This window comes from Pelophylax lessonae, assembly GCF_965119305.1.
Source record: "Pelophylax lessonae genome assembly, chromosome: 8".
Taxonomy (NCBI): Eukaryota; Metazoa; Chordata; class Amphibia; order Anura; family Ranidae; genus Pelophylax; species Pelophylax lessonae.
This window is the reverse complement of record NC_138775.1, coordinates 149696917-149722269: the sequence shown is the minus strand read 5'-3', so window position 1 is coordinate 149722269 and position 25353 is coordinate 149696917. Positions and strand designations below refer to the sequence as shown.

General features: G+C 41.7%; 1 protein-coding gene across 1 annotated transcript in view; it reads left to right on the top strand.

Moving 5' to 3' along the window:
- HMCN1 (hemicentin 1) overlaps positions 1–25353 on the top strand; it is a 452754-nt gene that overhangs the window by 97136 nt on the left and 330265 nt on the right. Inside the window, exons 20-26 of the mRNA XM_082265585.1 lie at positions 3237–3349; positions 3746–3905; positions 15083–15254; positions 17676–17803; positions 19944–20204; positions 20565–20660; positions 24703–24897. Coding sequence (XP_082121711.1) covers positions 3237–3349; positions 3746–3905; positions 15083–15254; positions 17676–17803; positions 19944–20204; positions 20565–20660; positions 24703–24897 — 1125 coding nt within the window. The remainder of the gene's footprint in view (positions 1–3236; positions 3350–3745; positions 3906–15082; positions 15255–17675; positions 17804–19943; positions 20205–20564; positions 20661–24702; positions 24898–25353) is intronic.

Genomic DNA, 25353 nt, shown 5'->3' with positions numbered 1-25353 from the left:
CAAACAGTACATTTTTAAAGCAAGTCTATACATATTTTCTTGCTCTGTACGTGTGGGACATTTGGCTAAATATGACAGCCTGTTACAAACTTGTATTAAATGAGTGCATGAACATATTGTTTATTTAAACATGAACTCTTCAGTTATTTCAAGTATGTTCTTTAGTTTCTGTTTTTACTCATCTATGATTTATATTAGCATTTACTTTAACTGTATTTCCTCTTTAAAACTGAAAAGAAAAATAGCCATGACACATGACATATACTAAATGACACATTTGAAAAAGATGATTTGAAAAACGTAGAATTGAAATATTGACTGTATTTAAAATGTTCAAGTTAAGTACGAGAGGTAATTTTAAAATTTAAGAAACAGTGTCCGTAAAGGAAGAAAATATCTCAAATCGAGGACCATTTGAGATTGTGGGAAAGTATTTAACAGATTGTAGAATATCGCAATTGTTCCTGCAATCACTAGAAAAATTAATGGACACCTCTTGTATCAACTGCATCAACTGCAATTTATTAAGTGTACAGGCCATTCAGCTTATAAATGTACAAATTACTTGGCAATCTCATCAAATTTAGGTCCCAACTTTACAATTTTGTCATGTATGCTTATTTAGAATATTTGGAATTGCTAGCAAGTAGAAACCACTGAAATCAGAGAAAAAATGAATTGCCCTCACCTCTGGTACTGACCTTCCTTGACTCCAACAACATCCATGATCTGATATTTGGTGTAAGCTACTGTATTTTTAAATTTTAGGTAACCAACATCTAAGGGAAAGGTAGACTTCATCTGAGAAAGTTTGGAAATTGTTGAGGTCAAGTGATAATCAGTGCAATTTTAAACAGCTTTGGAGAGTTGCCTTAAAAACTTGGATTTCCCAACACTTTGATTCAGTGGCAATAATCACTAGGATTAATAGAAAAGGTGACTCTCTCAGACAGGAAAAAGACAGCAAATAAAATTGAATTGTGTAGTCTTGCCTAGAGTTGGACTTTATGTTTTTCTTACATAGATGTGGTACTCTAGGCTTTCTTTTGTTAGCTTTTGATCATAAAAGTTCCTGATATATTGTAATTCATAGCAACCAATCATATTTTCACTTTCATTTTTTCAATATACAGTAGAAAGTAGATGGTTATTAGGCAGTTGCAGGTTTTTTTTTTTTGACACGTTAAAGCATGTGGATTACATGGCAGCAGTGGAAAATGTGAGAATATTAGAAAAAATATTTTATATATATTTACTGATTATTTTTAACTGTTTTTGGTGAATTTGCTGAAAAAGTATTTTGATTTTTACATTGCCATATTTTTATGCCTAATGTTCAGATTTGTAAACTATTTCATCTTGTATGTCAGTACATTCAGCTTTCTTGCTAGGCAACAACTGTGGAAAAATACAAAAGTGTATTGGTTTCAGTGAATACTATCTAAAAGGAGCCCGTCAGTGTAAAATTTTTTGGAGCTATTGCCTACTTGTTTTTGAAAAGTGCATACTGCAGATCTCTCATCTTTATGCATGCTTTACAACCTTGTGGGTTACTAGATTGAAACAAAAACATGAATTTTAGATGCCTGAGCTAAGTCATAACTTACCAAATAGTAATGGAAGGATACAGTGGAATGCCATGAAACTGATGATTTTGTAAACAAATTAGCAGAGGATTCTCTCTTTTTTTGCTATTGATATATATTTTTTTAAACATAGGAGGGAAAGTAGAGCATAATGATTGCACTAATTACATTAGATGGATACTCCCACCTCTTCCATGAATGAATTTGAAGTATTCTAATTCTAAGTATTTAAGAATGTAGGCTTATTTTTGCAGAAGGTAATCTTTAGGTACTAACATAATCACAGACAGTGGGACATGGTCCCTAAACAGGTGGAAAAAGATAAAGAGGAAGCTCTTAATGCCCTAGTTTTAATCTTGGAAAAGAATGTGGATATTGAATTGAAGATGATTATGACCTCTCCTCACCTAGTTATACAAGACCAGGGGACATTAAAAATCAGATCTACTAAAATGCCCCCATTTTCTAAACATAAGTGGATAGGTCCGTTCTTAGATCAGGTACAAAAATACCTAGCCACAGTAAATTGGAACTGGAAAGGTCTGGATTTAATTATTTGTACACTGGTGTGCATTCATGTTGGAACAGGAAGGGGCCAACTCTTAAACTGTTCCCACAAAGTTGGGAGCATGAAATTGTCCAAAATGTCTTGGTATGCTGATGCCTTAGGAGTTCTCTTTAGTGGAACTAAGGGTCCAAGCCCAACCCCTGAAAAACAACCCCACATCCTAATCCCCCTCCACCAAATGATTTGGACCAGTGCACAAAGCAAGGTTCATAAAGACATGGATGAGCATGTTTGGAGTGGAGGAACTTGACTGGCCTGCACAGCACTGGCCTGACCTCAAACCAATAGAACATCTTTGGGATGAATTCGAGTGCAGACTGCGAGCCAGGCCCTCTAGTCCAACATCAGTGCCTGACCTCACAAATGCGCTTCTGGAAAAATGGTCAAACATTCCCATAGACACACTTCTTATCCTTGTGGACAACCTTCCCAGAAGAGTTGAAGTTGTTACAGCTGCAAAGGGTGGGCCAACTCAATATTGAGCCGTATGGACTTTATAGGCAGATGACATTCTGACATTCCAATACTTTTGGTAATATATATATATATATATATATATATATATATATATATATATATATATATATAGTAAAAGTCTATAGATTATCATAAAGTGAACTAAAAGGATATTGTTTTTTTTTTATTTTGGATAGAAGGAGGTAAGGGAGGGCTATAACCTCTGTCAGTTTTGCAATCTGTGTTCTATTGGGTAGATTTCTTTTCAAAATGAGGGAATTCCTGCTTGTCACCAGGATCACCAGATCTAGTGTCTCCATTAGAGGATTTCCTATCCATTTCTGTCCTGTGGACAACCCAAAATTTGGGATTTTTTAAAATCTCTCACTTTGAATGGAATTGGTAAACAGGATAAATAGAGAGTGAATCTCCCTAGGGGGCACAGACAGCAGGAAAACCTGATAAGTGTTCTAATCTCTCTCCACTCTATGCAAACCTAAAAAAATGTTTTGATTTTAGTTATCCTCCAAAACTATAGATGATCTAGTCGTTTTTGCCTCATGCATTTAACTGGCTGTTCATAACATGTATCCTTTAATGCTTACTTTTTTTAAATGCTTTTTTAGTTATTCCAGTTATACAACATGGACCACAGATATTCAGTACAGTTGAAGGAAATGCAATATCTTTGCCATGCAAAGCCAGTGGAGTCCCTACACCATCTATTATATGGAAAAAGGTATCTTTTCTGAAAGGTCTTATTCAATTAAAATCTATTATATTTACATTTCCAATTAAAATGAAAAAGTTCAAATCTGTCGTGACACTAATGGGATAAGAAGGATAATATGTAAAAGGTAAAAATGACTAACTAGACAATTTTCTGTGTCTAAATCTGCCTTTCATTATCAGATCTGTGGCAAAAAACTATACATCATATTATTTATAAATTAGAAAAATACACTTCTCTATTGCATTTGATCTGTGTGAGCACTAATCACGCAAAAAAAAGTGTTATTAAAAAGCAATATTTAAACTTAATGATGCAAAAGAAGACTATGGGAGAAAAATAAGCTTGTTGTTAGTATTTTTTAATGTGTCCAGTTTCAGTACTAACTTGTATTTTAACTTACAGAAGGGCGAAACTGTTGTTCCAAACAATGACACTATTTTGATTGAATCAGATGGAAGTCTGTTTCTGTCTGTTCCACATGGGGAGGATTCTGGAGAATACTCCTGCAGTGCAATTAATGCTGCTGGTTATGCAACGCGTAAAGTTCAGTTAACAGTTTATGGTAAGCTGCTCATACATTTAGGTGTATTGATTATAAATCCTGTATAGTAGGTTTCCTCTTAAAGTAGAGCTAGACTCTCACAAAACATGTTTATTCATTTTAATTTTGTAGAGCATTGTTAAGTAAAACAAAATTCCTTACCTAAGAAACATCCAAAAGGTAAGAAATATTTAGAATAAAAAAGGTTTAGGTATGCTGTGTATATCAAAACATATAGAGAACATAGAGGGGTTTTCTCAAATTTGACTTCCAAAGATGATATACACTTTATGTTTTTGGGTTAAGTTATAGTGCTATTTTTATATTTTAAATAGCCTATCACCAGGACTTTCCATGAATAACAAAAAGTATTTATGCCCTTTTATGGAGAAGATTATTGTATACATTTTAGGAAGCATTACCTGAAGCCTCTTTGCTTGGAGACCGATTTAAATAAAGACAAAATTTCCATCTTTGCCTCTTACCACTCTCTATGTAGTTACATATGGGGTCCTATTTGCAAAGGAGGGTAACCTCAAAAGAGACATTCATGCAGAAAATTTTGTATATATAGACCCCATGATGTTCTCAACACCTATAGTTTTTGTAAAAAGGTCCTTAGCAGGGCATTCATCCCTCTGGTGCTTGCTGTGCTTGATAAAATAATTGTAATCACTGTAAAAACCAACTACTGTGACAGTCCAACCCTCCATGCCATCATGCTAGAATCCACTGTAAATACCCACAGAGAAAAGTAAAAAATATGTCTACCTTACACCCCAGCTTCTGCCCATGGTGCTTAGGTGAGGGTGACATCATGGTTCTTTTATCGAGATTGAGGGATACACAGAATTCCCAGGATCTCACCAAAGGATTTTGTGGTTACCATCTCTAATGTTGAAGTTGGGTGTAAGGTACATTTTTTTATCAACTTTTGTCTACAGTTTTTTTCTCAGTGAATTTCAGCATTTTGGTATAAGAGTGGGGTGCAGGGGGCAGTATTTAATAAGTAGGCTTTACATTTGGAGGGTAGATCCCTCCATTCCACCATGCCACAATCCACTGTAAATTCACTCAGAGAAAAGTTAAAAATATTGTTACCTTACACTCCAGCTTCTGCCCTTGGTGCGTAGGTGGGGGTGAGGTCATGGTGCTTTCAGCAAAATTGAGGGATACATAGCATTTCCAGGATCTCGCCAAAAGGAATTTGAGGTCATTCTCTCCTGTGCTGATTTGGGCTTAAGGTAAATTTATATTTAACCGCTTGCCGACCACATACTGTAGATATACGGCAGCAAAGTGTCTCTCCTGCGCAGGATCATGCACTAGGTACGTGATCCTGGACTTCCTGGCATGGGGCGCACACCACTGCGGCCCGTTAGTGTTGTTATTAGACACAGCAGGAGCTGACTGGCGGGTAAGGTGGACTCAATGTCCACCTGCACCTTGCCGATACTACGGTATACAGACAGAAGGCGGTCTTCTCCTAGTACAAACACCTCCCCCACAGTCGTAAATCACTGGCCAGGCAAACATTTAACCCTTTTATCACCCGTGATATTAAATTCCATGCCAATGTCATTAGTACAGTAACAGTGTAAATTTTTTAAGGACTGATAACTGTATTAGTGTCACTGGTCCCCAAAAGTTTCAGTTAGTGTCCCAACTGTATGCCGCAATATCCTAGTCCCGCTAATAGTTGCTGATTGCCACCATTACTAGTAAAAAAAATATGTATATATTCCATAGTTTGTAGACGCTATAACTTTTGCACAAACCAATCAATATATGCTTAACCACTTAAGCCCCGGAAGATTTTACCCCCTTCCTGACCAGGGGGTTTTTTGCGATTTTTTACTGCGTGACTTTAACGGACAATTGCGCGGTCGTGCGACGCTGTACCTAAACGAATTTCACGTCCTTTTTTTCCCACAAACAGAGCTTTCTTTTGGTGGTATTTGATCACCTGTGCGATTTTTTGATCATGCGCTATAAACAAAAAAAGAGCGTAAATTTTGCAAAAATAACAATATTTTTCACTTTTTTTTATATGAAATTCCCCCCCAAAAAAAAGAAAAAATCAAAATTTTTTAACATTTTCGGCCAATTTGTTTTATGCTACATATGTTTGGTAAAAAAAATCACAAAAAGCGTATTTTGATTGGTTTGCGCAAAAGTTATCGTGTTTACTAACAAAGGGAAAGATTTTTGTCATTTTTGGTGGGTTTTTTTTAACGAGTAATGGCGGCGATCTGCAATTTTTTTTGCGGTACTGCGACATTGCGGTGGACAGATCGGACCCTTGACTGACATTTTTGACTCTTTTGGGGGTACCAGTGACATTACTGCAGTAATCAGTGCTATACATATGCACTGTTACTGTAAAAATGACACTGGCAGGGAAGGGGTTAACTGTATTGGACAGGGAGGGGTTAAGTGTGTCCTAGGGGCGTGATTCTAACTGTAGTGGGACATGACTACTAGTGTAAAAACAGAGATCAACGGTTCTACATAGTAGAACCGTCTGATCTCCATTTTTACACAGGGGAAAATGACAGGTGGCTTGTTTACATAAGCCGCTCCGCCTTTCTCCCGCTCTACCGACGATCGTAGAGTGACCGGCGGACATCGGGTCCGCCGGTCACATGTCCGCACTCCTCCGTGAACGAGCCGAGGCAGGCGCGCGCCTCAGCGGGCACGCGCTCGCCCGCTATTGGCTCAAAACCCGGTGACAGGCGAGCGACGTAGACCTACGTCACTCTGCCTGGCCGGGGCTGACTGCCGCAGTAAATATACTGTGCGCAGTCGGCAAGTGTTTAATTACATTTGTTTTATCAAAAATATGTAGTAGAATACATATTGGCCTAAATTCATTTGATTGAAAATGAAATTAGATTTTTTACATTTTCTTATTGAATATGTTTTTTAGCAAAAATTGTCAGTTTTTTTTTTTTATAGAGAATCATCACTGAACTTAAACTCATTTACCATGACTATGTCAAGGGCGAGTTTGTATGTCATAAATTAATTAGTATCCTTGCAAAATAAATGATAACTCGTTTTGAGTTGTTGATTAGGGTTGAGCGAACACGGACTGTATTATTCGTGTTCGTACCGAATAATTAGATTTTTGTTACCCGAACACGGCCCCGAAAACATTACTGTATGTTCGGGTAAAAATCCGTGTTCGGTCATTTTATTTCCGGGTTTTGTATGTATTGGCGCGCTTTTCATGGCGGGCTTTCAACAGCCAATCAACAAGCGTTTAACTGGTGTGCCTTAAGCCATCCCAGCCATGCCTACAAATGTATTAGTAGCTGTTATTGGCCATCTGAAGCATGTGACCAAGTCTTTTTAAGTTCGAGACCGAGTGCCGCTGCGTCATTATGCTGTAGTACAGGGACAGAGCACACAACATCATACGTGCTGGCTGCTGATTAGGGACAGACAGGCAAAAAAATCATATTGTGTCCGAAATAGAATTGAGGGACAGGTCGGAGTGCTGCAGGCAGGACGAGATATAGGCATTTTAGGGCGAGGCTGGAGATATTTAGGGTCAGTGTTCTACAATCGATTTTGCTGTGTGGGGGGGGGGGGGGTTTGCAGCGCCGGCAGTGACCGATCTTATCAATCCTTTTAGGGAGAGGCTGGAGATATTTAGGGTCAGTGTTCTACTACAATCGATTTTGCAGTGTGGGGGGGGGGGGGGTTTGCAGTGCCGGCAGTGACCGATCTTATCGATCCTTTTAGGGAGAGTCTGGAGATAGGCAGGTGTCAGTGGTCCACATCGATTTTGCTGTGTGTGGGGTGCAGTGAACACAATCTTTTTGCCCACTGAGGAGGAGGGAGAAAAGTATTTTTTATCAGTCAGTTGTGTGCAGCGTTTTTCCTTCAGTGCTGCTGTGCTGACTGTGATAATACACTGCTGTGTTCACATGTGCTATTATTGAGTGATTTCAAAGGTTATAACTTTTTTCTATTCCACTATTCAATATACACCCTTGGGTTAAAAAAATTAAATTGTGGCATAGTCTGTACTAATCTAGTTAAAAATTACAAACTTAAAAGGGGAATTTTTTTTTCCCTCCATAGCCTGCATCAGAGCTGACTGATATAAGACACTGCTGTTCACATGTGCTATTGATAAATCACCAATTTTATATCATATTTTCTATTCCGCTATTCAATCTACACCTTTGGGTATAAACAATTAAATTGCGGGATAGTCTGTGTCGGTACGTGTGAGATACACCTTTCCAATTTTTGGGGTGCATCTCATACTTCCGAGGATTTGAGGGTGCTGCCTGTTCCGAACTCCTCCTACTCCTCATCCTGCCTTTGGGGGTGCAAAAAATAGTAATTTGGGCCTAGTCTGGGTCTCTACGTGTGAGATACATACACCTTTTGATATCATATTTTCTATTCCGCTATTCAATCTAAACCTTTGGGTATAAACAATTAAATTGCGGGATAGTCTGTGTCGGTACGTGTGAGATACACCTTTCCAATTTTTGGGGTGCATCTCATACTGCCGAGGATTTGAGGGTGCTGCCTGTTCCGAACTAATCCTACTCCTCATCCTGCCTTTGGGGGTACAAAAAATAGTAATTTGGGCCTAGTCTGGGTCTCTACGTGTGAGATACATACACCTTTTGATATCATATTTTCTATTCTGCTATTCAATCTAAACCTTTGGGTATAAACAATTAAATTGCGGGATAGTCTGTGTTGGTACATGTGAGATACACCTTTCCAATTTTTGGGGTACATCTCATACTGCCGAGGATTTGAGGGTGCTGCCTGTTCCTAACTCCTCCTACTCCTCATCCTGCCTTTGGGGGTACAAAAAATAGTAATTTGGGCCTAGTCTGGGTCTCTATGTGTGAGATACATACACCTTTTGATATCATATTTTCTATTCCGCTATTCAATCTAAACCTTTGGGTATAAACAATTAAATTGCGGGATAGTCTGTGTCGGTACGTGTGAGATACACCTTTCCAATTTTTGGGGTACATCTCATACTGCCGAGGATTTGAGGGTGCTGCCTGTTCTGAACTCCTCCTACTCCTCATCATGCCTTTGGGGGTACAAAAAATAGTAATTTGGGCCTAGTCTGGGTCTCTACGTGTGAGATACATACACCTTTTGATATCATATTTTCTATTCCGCTATTCAATCTACACCTTTGGGTATAAACAATTAAATTGCGGGATAGTCTGTGTCGGTACGTGTGAGATACACCTTTCCAATTTTTGGGGTGCATTTCATACTTCCGAGGATTTGAGGGTGCTGCCTGTTCCGAACTCCTCCTACTCCTCATCCTGCCTTTGGGGGTGCAAAAAATAGTAATTTGGGCCTAGTCTGGGTCTCTACGTGTGAGATACATACACCTTTTGATATCATATTTTCTATTCCGCTATTCAATCTAAATCTTTGGGTATAAACAATTAAATTGTGGGATAGTCTGTGTCGGTACGTGTGAGATACACCTTTCCAATTTTTGGGGCGCATCTCATACTTCCGAGGATTTAAGGGTGCTGCCTGTTCCGAACTCCTCCTACTCCTCATCCTGCCTTTGGGGGTACAAAAAATAGTAATAGGGGCCTAGTCTGGTTCTGTACGTGTGAGATACATACACCTTTTTTTTAATAATATTTTCTATTCCGCTATTTAATCTACACCTTTGGGTAAAAACAATTAAATTGCGGGATAGTCTGTGCCAGTACGTGTGAGATACATACACCTTTTGATATCATATTTTCTATTCCGCTATTCAATCTACACCTTTGGGTAAAAACAATTAAATTGCGGGATAGTCTGTGTTGGTACGTGTGAGATACACCTTTACAATTTTTGGGGCGCATCTCCTTCCACCGCCGAGGATTGCAGGGCGCTTCAGTTTGCCTCCTATTCCCAACTCCTCCTACTCCTCTTCCTCATCCTGCCTTTAGGGTACAAAAAATAGTAATCAGGGCCTAGTTTGTGTTTGTACGTGTGAGATACACCGTTTTGTAAAATTTGTCCTATTCCGCTATTCAATATACACCCTGTTTGAGTGTAAAAAATTAAATTGCGGGATAGTCTGTATCGGTACATGTGAGATACACCTTTTTAAATTTGTTTGGTGCATCTCCTTCCACCGCCGAGGATTGCAGGGCGCTTCAGTTTGCCTCCTGTTCCCAACTCCTCCTACTCCTCTTCCTCATCCTGCCTTTAGGGTACAAAAAATTTTAATCGGGGCCTAGTCTGTGTTTGTACGTGTGAGATACACCATATTATAAAATTTTTCCTATTCCGCTATTTAATATACACCCTTTTGGAGTGTAAAAAATTAAATTACGGCATAGTCTGTATCGGTACGTGTGAGATACACCTTTTAAATTTGTTTGGCGCATCTCCTTCCACCGCCAAGGATTGCAGGGCGCTTCAGTTTGCCTCCTGTTCCCAACTCCTCCTACTCCTCTTCCTCATCCTCCCTTTAGGGTACAAAAAATTTTAATCGGGGCCTAGTCTGTGTTTGTACGTGTGAGATACACCGTTTTTATCCTTTTTCCTATTCCGCTATTCAATATACACCCTTTTGGGGTAAAAAACATTAAATTGCGGCATAGTTTGCATATTTGACTGTGAGATACACCCGTGCCATGCTGTTGTTGTTTTGTTCCGCTATTCAATAAACACCTTTCTAGGGCAAGATCATAAATTACAGAAATATGAGGAGACCGTCAAATAGGGGCCGTGGCCTGGGTCGTGGTGCTGCTGGTAGAGCTCCTGTTGCAAGGAGAGGACGTGGTCGATCTGTGCCAGCTACATGCACAAGTGAAACACCTTCCTCAAGTGTGAGTAGGCGACAGAACCTGCAGCAGTATTTGGTAGGGCATCATGCGCCTCTAGAAGTGATGAGGCCAGAACAAGTAGAGGCGATAGTAGATTGGTTTGCTGCTGACAGTGCCTCCAGTTCTTTCACATTGTCTCCCACCCAGTCTACTGCAGAAAGGTCAGAGTTGGCACCTGCAGCCGATGTCCAACCGTCTTTCACCTCACCCCCTTGCAAATCAGGGAAGCAGTCTGAGCCCCAAGTCATACAGCAGTCTCTTCTTCTTTTTGAGGACTCTGTCAGCAGGGTTTCCCAGGGCCATCCACCTAGCCCTGCCCCAGAAGTGGAAGAGATTGAGTGCAGCGATGCCCAACCACTTATTTCTCAAGATAAGTACATGCAAGGACCATTGCAGCACGTCTCCGATGATGACGAAACGCAGGTGCCAACTGCTGCGGCATTCAGAATTGTGGAGACCGACAAGGAGGGCAGGGGTGAAGACTGGGTGGAAGATGATGTGGAGGATGATGAGGTCCTCGACCCCACATGGAATGAACGTCATGCAGGTGACCTGAGTAGTTTGGAGGAAGAGGCGGTGGTCGCACAGAGCCACCAGCACAGCAGAAGAGGGAGCAGGGTGCAGAAGCGGAGCGGCTGTGCCCTAGACACTACGCCTGCTACTGCCCAACGCAGCAAGGGAACGAGCGCAGCAAAGCCAGCTCAAAGGAGTTCTCTAGCGTGGAAGTTCTTCAGAAAATGTGCTGATGACAGGACACGAGTGGTTTGCACCCTGTGCAATCAGAGCTTGAAGAGAGGCATAAACCTTCTCAACCTGAGCACAACCTGCATGATCAGGCATCTAAGTGCAAAGCACGAGCTGCAGTGGAGTAGACACCTTCAAAACCAAGAAACGTCTCTGGCTCATCCTGCTTCCTCTTCTGCTGCAGTCTCGGCTGCTCCATCCACATCTGTAGTGATACCGGCACCTGCCACCCCGCAAACAGACGATCTGTCAGCAACACCATCACCTGGGTCACCAACCATCTCCACAATGTCCCGTGGAAGCGTTCAGCTTTCCATCTCCCAAACACTTCAGAGGAAGAGGAAGTACCCCCCTACCCACCCGCGATCCCTGGCCCTGAATGCCAGCATTTCAAAATTCTTGGCCTTTGAAATGCTGTCATTCCGTCTGGTGAAGACGCACAGTTTTAAAAACCTTATGTCGGTGGCTGTCCCACAGTACGTCGTGCCCAGCCGCCACTACTTTTCCAGGCAAGCCATCCCTTCCCTGCACAACCAAGTGGGGGAAAAAATCAGGTGTGCACTGCGCAACGCCATCTGTGGCAAGGTCCACCTAACTACCGATACGTGGACCAGTATCTAACGGCACACTGGGTAAATGCAGTGGCGGATGGGCCTGAGGCGGATAGCAATTTGGCGCATGTCCTTCCACCACAGAGGATTGCAGGGCTCTTCAGTTTGCCTCCTGTTCCTAACTCCTCCTACTCCGCTTCCTCATCCTCTACTGCCTCCTCATCCGGTCAGCGTAACACCTTCACCACCAACTTCAGCACGGCCAGGGGTAAACGACAGCAGGCAGTTTTAAAACTTGCCTGTTTGGGGGAAAAACCACACACCGCGCAGGAGTTGTGGAGGAGCATGGAACAGCAGACAAATGAGTGGTTGCTGCCAGCGAGCCTCAAGCCCGGTCTGGTGGTGTGCGATGATAACGGGCGAAATCTCATAGCAGCTCTGGGCCTAGCCGGTTTGACGCACATCCCTTGCCTGGCGCATGTGCTGAATTTGGTGGTGCAGAGGTTCCTTAAAAATTATCCCGATATGTCAGAGCTGCTGCAGAAAGTGCAGGCCGTCTGTGCGCACTTTCGGCGTTCTCACCCTGCTGCTGCTCGCCTGCCAGCGCTGCAGCGTAACTTCGGCCTTCCCGCTCACCGCCTCATATGTGACGTGCCCACAAGGTGGAACTCCACCTTGCACATGCTGGAAAGACTGTGCGAGCAGCAGCAGGCCATAGTGGAGTTTCAGCTGCAGCACGCACGCGTGAGTCGCTCTGCGGAACAACACCACTTCACCACCAATAACTGGGCCTCCATGCGAGACCTGTGTGCCTTGTTGCATTGTTTTGAGTACTCCACCAACATGGCCAGTGCCGATGACGCCGTTGTCAGCTTAACTATCCCACTTCTATGCCTCCTTGAAAAGACAATTCGGGCGATGATGGAAGAGGATGTGGCACAGGATGAGGAGGAGGAGGAGGAGGAGGATGAAGAGGTAACATTTCCAAGGCTTTCAGGGCAGTCATTCGCAAGGGGCTCCGAGGGTGGGTTCCTGCACACACAAACGCCAGGGACACAATTGTCCAGCAGGGGCACAGTTCTGGAGGATGAGGAGGATGAGGAGGAGGAGATGGAGGAGGAGATGGAACCATGTTCACAGCAGGGTGGCACCCAGACCAGCTCATGGCCATCACTGGTGCGTGGCTGGGGGGATACAGAGGACACAGACGATACACCTCCCACAGAGGACAGCCTTTCGTTGCCTCTGGGCAGCCTGGCACACATGAGCGATTACATGCTGCAGTGTCTCCACAACGACCGCCGAGTTGCCCACATTCTAACTTGTACTGATTACTGGGTGGCCACGCTGCTGGATCCCCATTACAAGGACAACGTACCGTCCTTAATTCACTCACTGGAGCGCGATCGCAAGATGCGCAAGTACAAGCGCACGCTGGTAGACGCGATGCTGCTGGCATTCCCACCTGACAGCGGGGGCCACAGTGGAAGCACAAGGCAGAGGAGGAGGAGGAGGAAGAGGTCGCCAACGCAACCAGGGCCCGGCCAGCCCCTCAGAAGGCAGGGTTAGAATGGCCGAAATGTGGAAAAGCTTTGTCAGCACGCCACAACAAACAGCAGCACCAGCAGCTCATATGGAACGTCTTAGCAGGAGGCAGCATTTCACCAACATGGTGGAGCAGTATGTGTGCACACGCCTACATGTAGTGAATGACGGGTCTGCCCCCTTCAACTTCTGGGTCTCCAAATTGGGCACATGGCCTGAGCTTGCCCTTTATGCCTTGGAGGTGCTGGCGTGCCCTGCAGCCAGTGTATTATCTGAACGGGTATTTAGCACGGCTGGGGCGTTATCACAGACAAGCGCAGCCGCCTGTCCAGAGACAATGTGGACAATCTCACGTTCATTAAAATGAACCAGGCATGGATCCCACGGGACTTTTCCGTACCTTGTGCAGAATAGCGATGGATACCGACCTTACCCAGCCATTGTTCTATTTTTGCTCTTTCTCACTCTTTTGGGGTGTACCCTCATTTAAAATTTCTGAAAAAAAGCAGTGTTGGCTACCTTGTCCTCCTCCACTGCCGCTTCCACCTACACCGCCCATAGGTGTGCGCAGCCTATTGCATTAGGGTGTGCACCCCAAAGTTTAAATACACATGCATGTGTTTGCCTACATGTACATGGCCCTGATACATTACTCTCCCTGCTGGCAAAGTGAAATAGAGCAGAGCAGGTCCGAGGGAGATCTTTCCCATCTCCTCACTGGCAAACAGAGCGAAAATGCTAATGTGCCCTAGGTGATTAGGGTGTGCCCAGGTACACCCGGCACACCCTGCGCACGCCTATGACACCGCCACATCCACCACCACCTCAACCTCCCTCCTACTCCATATGGGCCTCGTCCTTCAGAGATGAAGAACATTGTTTTATTTTTCTGTTTTATTTTTTTGTTGTTTTAAGTTATTTCCCTATCCACATTTGTTTGCAGAGCACTTGCCATGCTCTTAACTACGTTTTGCTGCCATTTGCAGCACTCTAGCCCTTTCCTTTGGTGTTTTAGAGCCATTTTAGTGCCTGAAAGTTCGGGTCCCCATTGATTTCAATGGGGTTCGGTGTCTGGGTAAAGTTCGGAAAAAGTCCGGGACACGGATCGGACTTTTTTTTCAAGTTCGGCCGAACCCGCCGAACATGGACATCCAGGTGTCCGCTCAACTCTATTGTTGATTTTTCTGCTTTTTGTTTTTGCTTTTATGATTCATTTGCTTAGGAGCTTATATACTTAAATATATGCTTTTATATTTCATACATGAGCAAACAGCGAGAATTCAGAACAATAAAACTGCATAGTTCTCTGCTTGACAGCTCAACAGGTTTGCTGTGCAAAAGGCATGCACAGGGAAACAAACACCCTCAGAAGATGAACTCTTACACGTTTCACACAATAAGCCTTAATTGTAAGGACTGTGACAGCAAGGATTTTGCTGCATGTGTCAAAAAGGCCATTCACGTGACATGTTTACTTTGTAGAATGTATTAAAAAATATACTGATTTTTTTATTTTCAGTAAAGCCCAGAATCCTAAATACATTGAACCTTCAGGATGGCTCTAAAGGTCACATTGAGATATCAGCAAAAGTGAGTGATGATGTGGTGCTTCCTTGTGAGGTCAAAAGTGTTCCTCCGCCATTTATTACCTGGGCCAAAGAGACACAACTCATTTCACCTTTTTCTCAGAGGTAAGATAATTTCACTGCTATTTCTTGGTAGTCTTTTCAGTTTAAAGGGTAAGCTTTAGTATGTTTAAAGTGGAAGAATTCCAGGTATGGATATTTTTACATAGTTACATCATTGGTCCAGCTTGGACCAATGTAACTACTGTATGCATATACTATATCTGTCTGATCCCTCTAGAAGCTGGGAACCACTGTGGTAGACACTGCTATTCCAGTGATCTCAATTGATGTCATAGCCCCGCACCTCCATGTCATTCAAACAGAGAATTCTTTGAGAAAATGCAAAGAAACCTCTGAAAGGTGCCTGTGCTGAGTTGGCTGCCTCATGTGTTTACAATTCAGCAGGTACTTGGCATGGATACAAGAAGCTAGTGCAGATCACTGTGGTAGCAGTGTTTACCGCAGCAATTTCCAGCATCTATAGGGATCCCACAGGTATGGTATATGCATACACTAGTTACACTGTGATGAACTAATGTGATAAGCATCCATACCTGGAATTCTTCTTTAGCTTCTGGAAGTTTTAGGTGGTAGTTGATAATATTTGGTAGACTTTTTAAACTCCCTAAAGGCAAGAAACACAGAGACTGTCATTGCTGAGCTCCCTCTGAAAATGCTTGCTACTTAGCACTAGTGTTGAACCCTCTGACAGATTCTGGGCCACTCCCCTGGAAAAAGCATGCTGCAAATTAAATTTGATCCCTAGATCTGCATGTGTGTTCCAGGTCAATGTTGAAGACATTGGAACAGCATGACTTCCAGGCAAATTACAGTAGGTATCTAGCAGAAGCCTCCTTGGCAAAAGGGAATCTCATGTGTTTTAACACCTCTAACCTTTACTAACTGCTTTTGTACATGATTCATCTTATGGTTCGGCTATGAGAGGAATAGCTTAAACAATATAGGCTATTTGGGACTTTTCCAAACAGTGAGTTTATTGAAAACTTTAGCGCAGTACAATTAAAATAGCTCAGTAAAAGAGAAACTGAACAAGTACAACAATACACACAGTGTACAGTAAATAAAGATGGGTAAGGGCAACAGCCAAAATGCAGGTATACAACCGGTTAGTGCTAGCCAATATAGGTCGGTAGTGGTGCATGAAGATAAATAAAGACAGAAACCATGTAAGGCGGGCAGTGTTCAGAACAAACTTATACATTAGTGTCTGGACAACTCATCCACCTGTCCCAAAATTTATCGAACTTGGCGGGACATCCCCTGTGTTTATAGAGCAATTTGTGAAAGGGAATATTGGTATTCACCTCACGTATCCACCTAGCCAAGGTTGGGGGATCGCTGGGCATCCAAGTCCTAGCTATCAGTTTCCTAGCCACAAACAGCGTCTCCTGCAAGAATATGGACATAAACTTATTCATATCCCCATCAGGGTATATACCCAGGAGACACTGCTTGGGGTCCAGTTGCAGCAGAGACCCCATCTTGTCATGTAGAAAGGCTACCACCTGTTGCCAGTAGCCCCGGAGCTGTGAACAACTAGGCTATTTGGGACTTTAAGTGAGACACCAGCAGGTAATGCCCAGCGTCTCCATCCCTGTATCAGAAAAACTGAAAATTGAAAGGATTAAAAGAGGCGCATGGAAACCAGCCAAGTAGACCTGTCTCACGATATAAATAAAGAACAGGGGTTTAGTTGACACGCATTTGCAAACGCATGCGTAAGCTGCAAGTCCTCTACACGGCACCCTGTGTTACTTGCAGTCCTAACACTGACTGGGGGCTGGCTGGCTTCCATGCACCTCTTTAAATCCTTTCAATTTTCAGTTTTTATTAGAGGAATAGCTAACCAGGAACGAGCAACAGGTCCTAATTTAGTTGGTGCTAAGCTTGTAGCAGTGAGTTTTTTCATAGTGAGCTGGTGATTTACGTGGGCTACTATAATAAATGAATTCTGCAAGGAAAGAAGGGTTGGAAGTAGTCATGGGTATTTTTCCTCATGGTAAGCACCCCTCATAACATGTAGTCTCAAGCTAAGCATAGATGGTTTGAATTTTGGCCATCCAACCTATAAGAGACAGGGAGAAAAATCATTTGATTCCCCCTTCCTTGCTGTTAGCACCATATGGCTGCCTGTATACAACTGGTCTGTCGAACAGTGATTGCTTCTGATAGAATGCAGTCACTGTCTGGGTTGTAATTTTCCAATTGAAGCAGTCTGTTTTCAAATCCTCTTTTGGTAAATCACATGGTGCTTGCAGGGTCACCCACAGTTGAGTTTCAGCCTAATTAGTACTAATCAGAAGAAACTCAATACATATATTTCCAGCTTAACCCCATCTATATATGATCTGCTTGCTCAATTTTAAAACCCTATTCCAGAAATTGAAAACTATTCAAAAATGTAAACCATTAATAAAAAAAATGTTGTCCATACTGAAACCTTTTTTTGTGTGTTTATTGCAGACACTCAATTCTACCAACTGGCTCAATGAAAATATTAGACATTAGGGTTACTGACGCTGGAACATTTACTTGTGTAGCTACAAACATAGCAGGGAATGCTACTCAAACAGTAACACTTAATGTCTATGGTAAGTACTTATTTATATTTTTGACATATTCATTCATATTACTGAAGCTGATAAAAACCTTGAGAACCTGAACCTAATCAACTAAAACCTCAAAACAGAATTCATTTTGAATAATGAATGACAGTAGCAATTGTGTTATCACATTAACCAACCAACCAATTCTATTTTCAACATTCTAACTAGTAATAAGAGACACAAGCGAAGAAGGTGAATAGCAAGATATCTTACTACAGTTAAATCTGCAGTCTATGCTTAACTATAAAATATATGTTAGCACATCTAACTAGCTAAAGTTTCTCAGTTCTGGATTAAATAACAGTAATTTAAGCTACACATATTTTTTAGTTAAAAATAAAAAAAAATGGTGAGGAGCTCTAGGTATGTTTAATGGAAGTCTTTTGGGAAGCTTCCAGTAACAATTGAAGGAAGCTGTGGAGCAGCCTCAGGAGATCCTTTGAACAACCAGCAAATTCTTAAAGTGATTGTAAACTATCACCTTGTAAAACAACCCATTTAGTTTAACTGCTTCAATACAGGGCACGTTTACCCCCTTCCTGCCCAGGCCAATTTTCAGCATTCAGGGCTGTCACACTTTGAATGACAATTCCACGGTAATGCAATGATTTAGCCAAATTAAATTTGTATCATTTTTTTCACACAAATAGAGTTTTCTTTTGGTGGTATTTAATCATTGCTGGGTTTTTTAATTTTTGCTAATAACAAAAATGCAAAAAGACCGAAAAATTTGAAAAAAAAAAAGATTTTCTTTCTGTCAGAAAATGTTGTAAATATATAATTTTTCTCCTTCACTGATGTACACTGATGAGGCTGCACTGATGGACAGTAATAGGCTGCACTGATGGACACTGATGAGGTGGCACTGATGGGCACTGATGAGGTGGCACTGATGGGAACTGATGTAACGGCACTGAAGGGCACTGATGAAGAGGCACTAATATGCAGCACTGATGGGCTCTGATAGGTGGCACTAATATGCAGCACTGATGGGAACTGACAGGTGGCACTGATGGGCCCTGATAGGTGGCACTGATGGGCAGCACTGATGGGCACTAATGGGTGGCACTGATGGGCACTAATGGGTGGCACTGATGAGCAGGCACTGATGGACACTGAAAGGCAGCATTGACTGGCATCACTGATGGGCACAGATTGACATCACTGATTGGCACAGATTGGCATCACTGGTTGGCACAGATTGACATCACTGATGGATACTGACTGCCATCACTGATGGGCACTGATAGGGTTGCACTGATAGTTAGGGAAATGGTGATAATCAGGGCACAGGTCTCCCCTGTGAGGAGATGTCGTTGACCGGCTCTCCTCTCCTCACACTCTGTCAGTGTGAGACGAGGAGAGCTGTTAACTGGCATTTCCTTGTTTACATGTGATCAGCTGTGATTGGAGACAGCTGATCACATGGATAAAGAGATGCATCTACTAAGATCAGGGTTGTCCCAGGGACACAGCGCAGTGAGACCGGGACGACGCCCTAGAATGAGAGAACACCCTGCCTGCCATCATTTGTCTATACGGCGGGTGGGAGGTAGTTAAAATAGGAATAAAAGACAAAACATTTGTGTATACATATAAAAAACATTATAAATACATTTTTTCCCCTCTTTTTATAAGTGATCACATTCCCTCTGTTCTTTCTGTTCTCAGTTGCATAAGGGCTGGGGGAGCAGAAGCAACAGCACACTGATCTTCCCAGTGAAAGACTGTGCAGGGCAGGGCCAGTCAGGACAAGCTTGATAAATGGAGAAGAGCAGACTGAGTTCTCAGCACAGCTAGAGAACTAACCACCGTGTGCTCTCCTGTTTAGTGTGGTCAGTTGTTAATAGGAAGGCAGAGGAACTGACATGAACACCAGGGATTTCACACAAAGGAAGCAATACAAAGAGATCAGGATACTTTCTCATATAAGTACATGGTACAGCAGGCACATATCAGGAATATGAAATGTTGGCGTAACAAACACTATAAGTCCATGATAGGGCAAAGAAAAGTTTCCTGCCTAGATTTGTTCCCTTTTGATGACAACACAAAGATAATTTCATAATTTAACTGCTGCTGTTGTGCTAACATTTATTCCTCTGTTTTCATTTTTCTTCCACAGTCCCTCCCAAAATCCAGCGTGGCCCTCAAATGATAAGAATACAGGTTAAACAAAGCTTTGAAATTGCCTGCATAAGTCAAGGGATCCCACCGCCAACAACAACCTGGTTTAAAGATGGAAGAATGTTGGAGCTGGATGAAAAGCTTCAGCACTTTACAATCAGAGTTGCTACGGCTGAACTTTCAGATGCTGGAGTGTACACTTGCGTTGCCAGTAACATGGTTGGCCAAGACAGTGCAAATGTGACAATAGAGGTCCAAGGTAAAATTAATCATTCACTGAGCACTGAAGTTTAGTAAATAGAAAGTGTTCCTAGTAGTTATTATTTATATCTGTATTAGTCCCCATTCACACTAGCACGACTTGTCAGTCGCGGTGGGTCGCCTGCCATTGATTAGCACAGGACCCGTTCTAATAGGAGCGACACAAGTCGCTCCGACTTATAAAAAGGGTCCTGTACTACTTTGGGGCGACCTGGAGGCGACCTGCATTGACTTCAATGATATGACTTCACAGGTTGCCCCAGCAAGTAGCGTTGCCCCTGTGTGAACGGGGTCTTACATATTTATTTTGATGCGATAGTTTCCTTACACTTACCTTATTTGTTTGTTTTCATCATAGCACCACCTACTTTTTCTGATTTGGAGCCTCCTTATGACAAAACACACCAGGAAAGGCTTTCCAGTCAACAGGTTGCATTTCCCTGCCCTGCAAAAGGTATATGTTGAACTGATTCTATAGTGCAACCATCTATATTTTTTTTGTCATTTCGTCATATTAAACAAAATGTTTAAATGCATCTTTCTTAAGGGAAATACAAGGGTTGCCATTGCTGACCATTCCTGAAAGCAGTAGTTGCACAGCCGTCATGCTGACCTTGTGACACTTGTGAGCCCACTTGCTTTTCTCTGACTTTTCTGAGCTGCATACTTGCTGAGGGTCAGAGGGAATGATTTAATAAAAAGGGATAGTGCAAAATCTGGTGCAGCTCTGCATCAAGGTTTTTGATCAACACTTAATTTAACAAACTGAAGCTGATTGGGTAACGTGCACAGCAGATTTTGCACTCTCCAGTTTTATTAAATCAACCCCAGAGACTCAAAGTATTTAAAGCGGAGTTCCACCCAAAAGTGGAACTTCCGCTTTAGGGAGTCCTGACCCCCCGACATGCCACATTTGGGATGTCATTTTTTTGGGGGGGGGGGAGCGGGTACCTAGTTTTGACAGGTACCCGCTCCCACTTCCGCTCGGAGCGCCGCGGCGCCCTGAGCGGAAGTTCTCCTCTCCCCCTCCCTCCCTGCAATCTTCTGGGACACGTCAGAGGTCCCAGAAGATTGCCGGCCAATCACGGCGCGCAGCGCGACTCGCGCATGCGCAGTGGGTACCCGGCTGTGAAGCCGCAAACTGTAACAGCCGGGTGCCCACAGCAGTGATGCCGGCGCCAAGGGAGAGGATCGAGGCTTCCGGCGGCCGCATCGCTGGACCGTTGGACAGGTGAGTAAATGGCTGGAACTCCGCTTTAAGCCAGTGAATTCAGCATTCAACCAGTCAACAAACTTTTACAAAAAGAGGTCAGTAATGGCAGCTTCTTATTATTTTTCTAATGACAAGTTTGTTTGAAGTAGCCTTTATCTCTGCAATAATTCACTAGTTCATTTTTTTTCTAATATTTCAGATACAAAATTAATAAATAAAGTAATATGATCAATTTAGTAGTCAAATAAATCATGTTAAGAAGTTCTATAATCACACAATCACACATGAATGCTAATCTCATATTTGGAACAAAGATGACAATTATTATTTTTTAAATAATAATAATTTACAATAATTCTCACAAAATGACATTAAATATGCTAGAAGCCAATTAGCATTTTTCTTTTTTTTTTTTTTGGTATTTTTGACAACAGATAAGTATTAGGCATAAATTAGTAAATTAGTAGGTTCTAGCTCAGGTATTTTTTGTGCTTAATTTCATCTATTGTGCAAGATGATCCTGGTCAGGTATAGAACAAGGGATTAGGTTTATTAAGTAAAGTGAGGGTTAGTGTTAAAGTAAGAAGGGGGATGATTAGTGAAATAGATTGTGTTCGAGGGTTAGTGGGAGAAGAGCTTTTGGGTAAGATGTTTCTCTCTGCACCAAAAACACACTGCCAATCTTCTGGTGCCCAGATGATTTTTACTAAAACTGGAAAGTGGTAGCTGCCTGATCAGCAGTGCTGTATTTTGGCCTAGGCCAACAAGGCCCAGGCCTAGGGCGGCACTTTGCAGGGGGGCAGCAAAAAAGCTGCCCCCCCTCCACCTGAGACTCTATTGGCCACTGGTTGCTAGAGCCGCCTCTCTCACCCCCCTCTCTCTCACTCACCCCCTCTCTATCACCCCTCCTCTCTCTCATCTCCCTCTCTCTCTCTCAACCCCCTCTCTCATCCCCTCTCTCTCTCTCTCTCATCCCCCTCTCTCACCCCCTCTCTCTCTAATCCCCCCTCTCTCTACCATCCCCCCTCTCTCTCTCATCCCCTCTCTCTCTCTCTAACTCTTTGATTCCCCTCCTCTCTCTCTCACCCCCTCTCTATCATCCCCCTCTCTCTCTCTCCCCCACCCCTCTCACCCCTCTTACCCCCCCCTCTTGTGAGATCTCAGGGGTTCATGCTGGGACTTGTAGTCCTTCAATTTTGGAGGGAGTCACATCCCTTTAAAAAAGGAGTGGGGCAAATTTACATGGGGGGGGGGTGCCCAATTTTAGTCTTGCCTTGGACAGCACAAAACCAAAATACACCACTGCTGATCAGTGCAAAATTGCCAGAGTAAGAGTACATGTGGGTGGCACAATTTACAGCAAATAAATAGTACCAACATTACTCAGCACTTAATCCTGCTAACCAATTATAAATTATAAATGTAATTCTCACATGCATCTAGTTGCAAATATGTAGGGCTCACCACCATCAAGATACCTCTTTTCATCGTGATTCTTCTTCACTCTATATGAGAACTACATATATATATATTATGTATATATACTGTATATATATTTATAAAAAAAAAACAGTTAATAAACTGAGAACAAGAGTACCCAATCCTCTTTCTTGCTTGTGTTGGGTTTTGGTTATGTGCCTTAGACAGACAAAGGGGTCTTCAGCTATTTTGTGCAATAGACAGAGGCACCTTTATATAGCAGTAGCAGGATGGTTCACATATATTTGGATTTTTTTATTTTTAATTTAAATGCTACAAACCAATTGTAGATGTTTTTGTCTTGCTAGTAAGACTGCATGCAGGGAAATGTTTTGTATTGCTAATTAACTGTGCTGTTTATTGGCATAGGAACCTCTATAGGAACCTCTGACCAAGAGATCTCAAGGGGCAAAGTTTGTTAGCTGGATAGTTATTTCCTGGCCAGATGTTATTGTTTATTTGAGAGAAATAGGATGGGTGGCAGGATAATGTTTAGTTGTTCGAAATGCGTTTTATGTCTATGACATGTGTCAGTCTTCTGATGTTTGTGGTCAACTTTATTATGTACAAGTTAAACAATCGTAACACTGGAAATTGGTTTGGTTATTGATTCAACCCAAATACTTGCCTTAAACAAAAACAAGCATGATAGATTGACATTTGTTATTCAAATGCCCTCCTTCTTCAGTCTATAACACAAACTGCAAGGTTGAGTTTCTAAAGAAATAAAGGTTGTTTAGTTAGCAAATTCAACTATATATATATATATATATATATATATATATATATATATATATACATATATATATATATATATATATATATATATATATATATATATATATATGTATATATATATTTTTTTTATGAATGACCAATCATATATAATCGATTTATAAATTAAACTAAATCTTTATTTCAAATTTGATAAATACATTCCAGGTCCATCAAAACAAAACTAATGCTAAGTTTTACAGTTTTTTTTTTTTTATATATATAGAAAGCAGCCAAGGCCTGAGTAGAAAAGTATGTCCTATGCCAATATGTTATAGAGACCCTAACTCTCTATAAAGAAGCAGTGGTCTTTCTGCAGAGGTCTGAGATGTCTTCTGCTAAGTCATACTTACAGCCCTGCAGTCAGCAAAGCTCATGCTTCCTTCGTATTGGGGAACTTTAGCTCTGACACAGCAGAGGGCTTGTCAGACTTCTGCAAAAAACCGCTGCTTCCACATAGAGAACAGAGGTCTTTCTCTGCTGTATTCTTGCAGAGGACAGCCTTTTCTTTACAGGATATGACTGCTTTTTAAAGAAGACAAACTGCACGCCTTTGCACATATGCTGTTGTGATGCATTTGAAAGGTTTTCAACTAATTTAAACCTAAAGTTCAGTTGAGCTTTAAAAAAAATATATATTAATTTGTTCATCTGCCTAATTTGATACGGACTATGACATACATTTCTTTCTTAAATGTTCCATAAAGATTGTATCCAAAATGTTCATATATACAATGAAAATCATTATTCTATGAGTTTCAAACACTCTGCTAATGCTGCATGGCTGACCTGCTACATTGCTCTACTGGCAAGGCATAATGGTGCCTTGTTAATAAACTGCACTATTAAAGTCCTAGCCAAAACCAAATGAATATGAAAACAGTAGAAATTTGAATACATCTTTCAAACACAAGAGTTCTTTGTTTAATTCCTCTACAGAGATACAGTATATTGTGCTCAAAAAATGTAATATAACTTATACCAGAACTACCTACAATATATTATATTTCTTTTGTATTCATCTAACTAGGTAATCCTAAACCGGTTATTAAATGGTTACGTAACAACAAAGAGGTAACTGGGACAGAACCTGGTATCAAGATTACAGAAGACGGGACTCTGCTCATCATCAGTTCCCTGACACAGTATGACAATGGAGAATATAAGTGTGTGGCCTCTAATCAGGCAGGACTGACAGAAAGGAAATATCATTTGAAAGTTTATGGTAACTTTTAAGTTTACTTCAGCCTGTGTTATATGAAATCATTGTCTAATATAGTCAGAAGTTTGTGTGTGTTTAGAAGCGACTGTCATTTTAGGATGGGCACTGTGGGGTTGATTTACTAAAACCTGAGAGTACAAAATTTGGTTTAGCTGTGCATTGTAACCAATCAGCTTCTGACTTCAGCTTGATCAATTAAGCTTTGATTAAAACAAAAAAAACTGGAAGGTGTTTGGTTTTAATGCAGAACTGCACCAGATTTTGCAATCTCTAGTTTTAGTAAATCAACCCCTATATACAACTCAAACAAAATTACAGTGTATCTTAATGTTTTTGTTACCCTAAGAAATAAAAATCTTGTTCCCTTAAATCATGTTATACAGCAAAGTGTTTGTTCTGTGTAATTTGGCCCTCTGTATTATATAAATTACCTGGCTGATCCTGCCTGGTTCTGCCCTC